The sequence below is a fragment of the Dipteris shenzhenensis genome, chromosome 25, assembly GCF_047967505.1.
Source record: "Dipteris shenzhenensis isolate YYH24624 ecotype China chromosome 25, Dip_SZ_1.0, whole genome shotgun sequence".
NCBI lineage: Eukaryota > Viridiplantae > Streptophyta > Polypodiopsida > Gleicheniales > Dipteridaceae > Dipteris > Dipteris shenzhenensis.
In genome coordinates, this window is record NC_141620.1 from 42336209 (window position 1) to 42339441 (window position 3233).

General features: G+C 46.4%; 1 protein-coding gene across 1 annotated transcript; it reads left to right on the forward strand.

The window, feature by feature from the left end:
• The first annotated feature begins 710 nt into the window (after positions 1-710).
• LOC147885905 (WRKY transcription factor 71-like) lies at positions 711-2031 on the forward strand. The gene is made up of 3 exons (XM_087396035.1): positions 711-1505; positions 1640-1804; positions 1899-2031. Exons 1-3 carry the CDS (start codon positions 748-750, stop codon positions 2017-2019), a joined length of 1044 nt encoding a protein of 347 aa, XP_087252161.1. The 5' UTR covers positions 711-747; the 3' UTR covers positions 2020-2031.
• Positions 2032-3233: the final 1202 nt, after the last annotated feature.

A 3233-nucleotide genomic window follows, 5' to 3' on the forward strand; every position in this document is an offset into this window, starting at 1 on the left:
GAATAGTTGGATCTAAACGAGTAGGGAATGGGCAGCGAGAGGTGATTTACAAGGAGGAAATTGGTGAAGCAATGACTGACGGTAAGTCGGAGCTAGTTTTATTCGTATTCACTAGTAATTGGTGATTATTGTCGTTGTTGTTTGGTTGACATTCAACATTGTCAGATTTGTTCATTGGTGGAAGAGGTTGGTTTGGTTGGTGTAGGCGCACGTCATGCATGAGTGGGACGCATGGATGGCTTTTATGTTGTGGCTTGCATAGTTTGCCTCTGTGATTTGCATTGCCACATGACAAGTAGGCGGGCTACGGTGGGTAACCACCTTCGACTTCATCTTTTGTTGTGTGGGGGCGACAATTGACAACCTATGAGTAGCCGATCACTTTTATTTGGATGGTCCAACTTGAGTAAACTAGGTGATGAGTGTTTGGCTGGTGGTTTGAGTACTACGAAGGGCTTCATTAAGGGACTAAGGTGTGAAAGATAATGAATGGGGAAGAAATAAACGTGGGGGTTTTGGGGGGGCGTGTGGGCCAGGGGTGGGCGTGTGGGCCAGGGGTGGGAACGCGTGTGGGTGAATGAATTAAAAGGAGAAGAAGGGAAGAACTTTGTATTGTAATTCTCAGTTGCTACTGCTGGGGGCCTTCTGTCTTCTGTAACTCTCAGAATACAGTAAGCTTGCGTCTTTTGCCACTCTCAGAATACGTTCGGCGTACGTCCTTTCCTGTCTCAGGAATACATTACACAGATGGCTTTCTTCGATCAGCTGCCCCTCATTCACTCCCTTGACGTGCTATTCGACAACTCTTTCCCCTCTTCTCCCGCCCAATTCTCCTGCTCCGCTTCTCCCACTCATCTCCTCTTTGATCACTTCTCTCCTTCCTTCCTTCACCCTCTCCATTCAACACTCGCATTTCATCCTCACGCTCCCTCTTTGCACCTTGAATTCCCCACCCTTTCTCTCGACCAAGCTCAATATGCCTCTTCCTTCCCTTCCCATCCTCTCTTTGACATCTCCCCTAGCTGCCCTCCAGCTATCATCCTCAACGGCTGCGGCAGCGCATCGGTCACCACATCTCTGGAGATACCGCGCAGCGAATTACCCTCATCACCTCAGTTTCCCAGCCTCTTCGACTCTCCCTCCCCGCCCACAGTAACGGATTACTGTTTCCCTCCTCAGATTGTTCCTCCCACAGCTCGGCCAACTGCAAGTCCTCACCATTCATCCACTGAAATCAGCCCTTTCCATCCCGTTTTACCACTCGGAGAATGTACCGATCAGTTCGCTCCTCTCTCCGACTCCGATCTTGAGTTATGTGCCGGGACTCCGACCAGCAGCTCTTTGCATTCTTGGACCGGTTCGTTTTGGGGCGACAACGAGCCTTGGGTCGATTCGGCTGCAACGAGTGAACTGATCATTGCCGCCCCCTGCCCCATGGAACCTGTTTACAACCCAGCTCCCAGCTACCAGCGCCTTAACGAGGCCTCCGATGCCAATATTATTGGGTGGGTGGGTCATCTAAGAATGCCAGCTTCTCAGTAGCGCTTCCAATCATCAACAACCTGTTCTTCCGATCCTAATTCCTGTTGAAAATTCATTTCTCGCACTGTAATAATTAATTGGTAACCCTGTTTTACAGGACCACGGATTCGGCTTCCAACCATGAAGTTAAGCACAACAAAGAATGCTCGCATGCGCAGCATATAATCATATATGTATACACCGAGACGCCCAACTTAATAGACGATGGATACCGTTGGAACAAGTACGGGGAGAAAAGCATCAAAGGTCGAACGTTTCGAAGGTGCGGCATCATACAGTTTTCTTAAACAATCCCCGACAATGTTCCTGAAGCCCTTTGTCAACTTAGGCTAGCTGATCTGATCTTGCCTGTGCAGGAGTTACTACAGGTGTGCTCAAAAGTCTCAAACTGGCTGCACTATTCAGAAACACATAGAACGTTGTTCAGTCAATCCCAAACGTTTTATGTTTACATACATCGGCACCCACAACCACTAGTAGTCTAGACGGAAGTCTTTGAATCTTTCCTAATCTTCACGTTAAAACCGCGATGTCGGTCAGGCCATGTAAGGCAGGTTTTCCGATTTCGATTTGCAGATTCGAATCCCCTGAACCCATCCGTTAAAGATGTAGGGACTAGTTGATACCCGTCTTGTTTTTACAAGACCGAGAATTGTATTTGTACGTAGGTCACCCAATCAACAAGCCTTGATGTCAAAGGGGAGCTCTGCCATAAACTTTAGCAAGAGGCATGCCATTCAAAGAAATGAAAATTTTGTATCACGTTCTTTGCAAACTGCCCAAAAGCCCAGCACAAAAATTTACTGTAAATTTATTGGGCCTGTACTGCATAAAATGTTCCGCAACCGCGTTGTCAGTTACAGGACATTAATTATATTTTAGTGAGACAGATGCAATTTCATTCTAAAAGGTGCGATCGTGTAAACGTAACAAGCATGTATTTACATTCTTTGAAAGAATTTGCAAAAACTCAAGAGGCTATATCCCACGAGCTTTTCAAAAACTTTGTAAAACTGAAGAAGATATCTCGAGCACAAAACTGGAAGACACTAGTTCACATGATTGATCTCCGAAGCCCTACATTAGACTCGGCACACGGTTTCCAAAACAGGAAATTAAAGGATCCAACTTAGAAAGGACTAGTAAATTTGGAAGAAATGGGGTGTTTGTGCTTCATTAATTCAACTCAAGGAACAAAACTTAGCTGTGAAGATTGAAGGAGCTGATTGTTTGTTGCAACATGCGCAACAGCAAAACCTACGTAATAAGATGGAAAATGGGAGCAGGGTGAAGCATTTAAGGACAATCATGATACACTGAGAGGCGAAAGAAACTGGGCAAGGAGAGGCAGCTGAGGTGAGCTAGCAACATAGGAAGCAGTCTCTTCGAAAAGCAAAGAGTATAAGTTGCAAGGAAACTAGCAAGCAAAAGATTTGCAACTGCCATGTGCATTAATTCATTAATATCCTTTGGAAACTTGCATGGCACTTCTCCATAGGTACTATCGTTCACGTAGCCAGCATCGTTGAGAGAGAGATTGCTGCTCTCTCCTCCCATCATCCCTCCCTAGTTCTTCACCCATCTCTTGCACCTCTGAATTCCTCCCTCGAATCACACTTTCCTTCTTCCTATGGCTCATCGCAGCCCCAGCTATACCTCTTCCTCCAGCTCCCCCCTCCAGCTGATCTCCG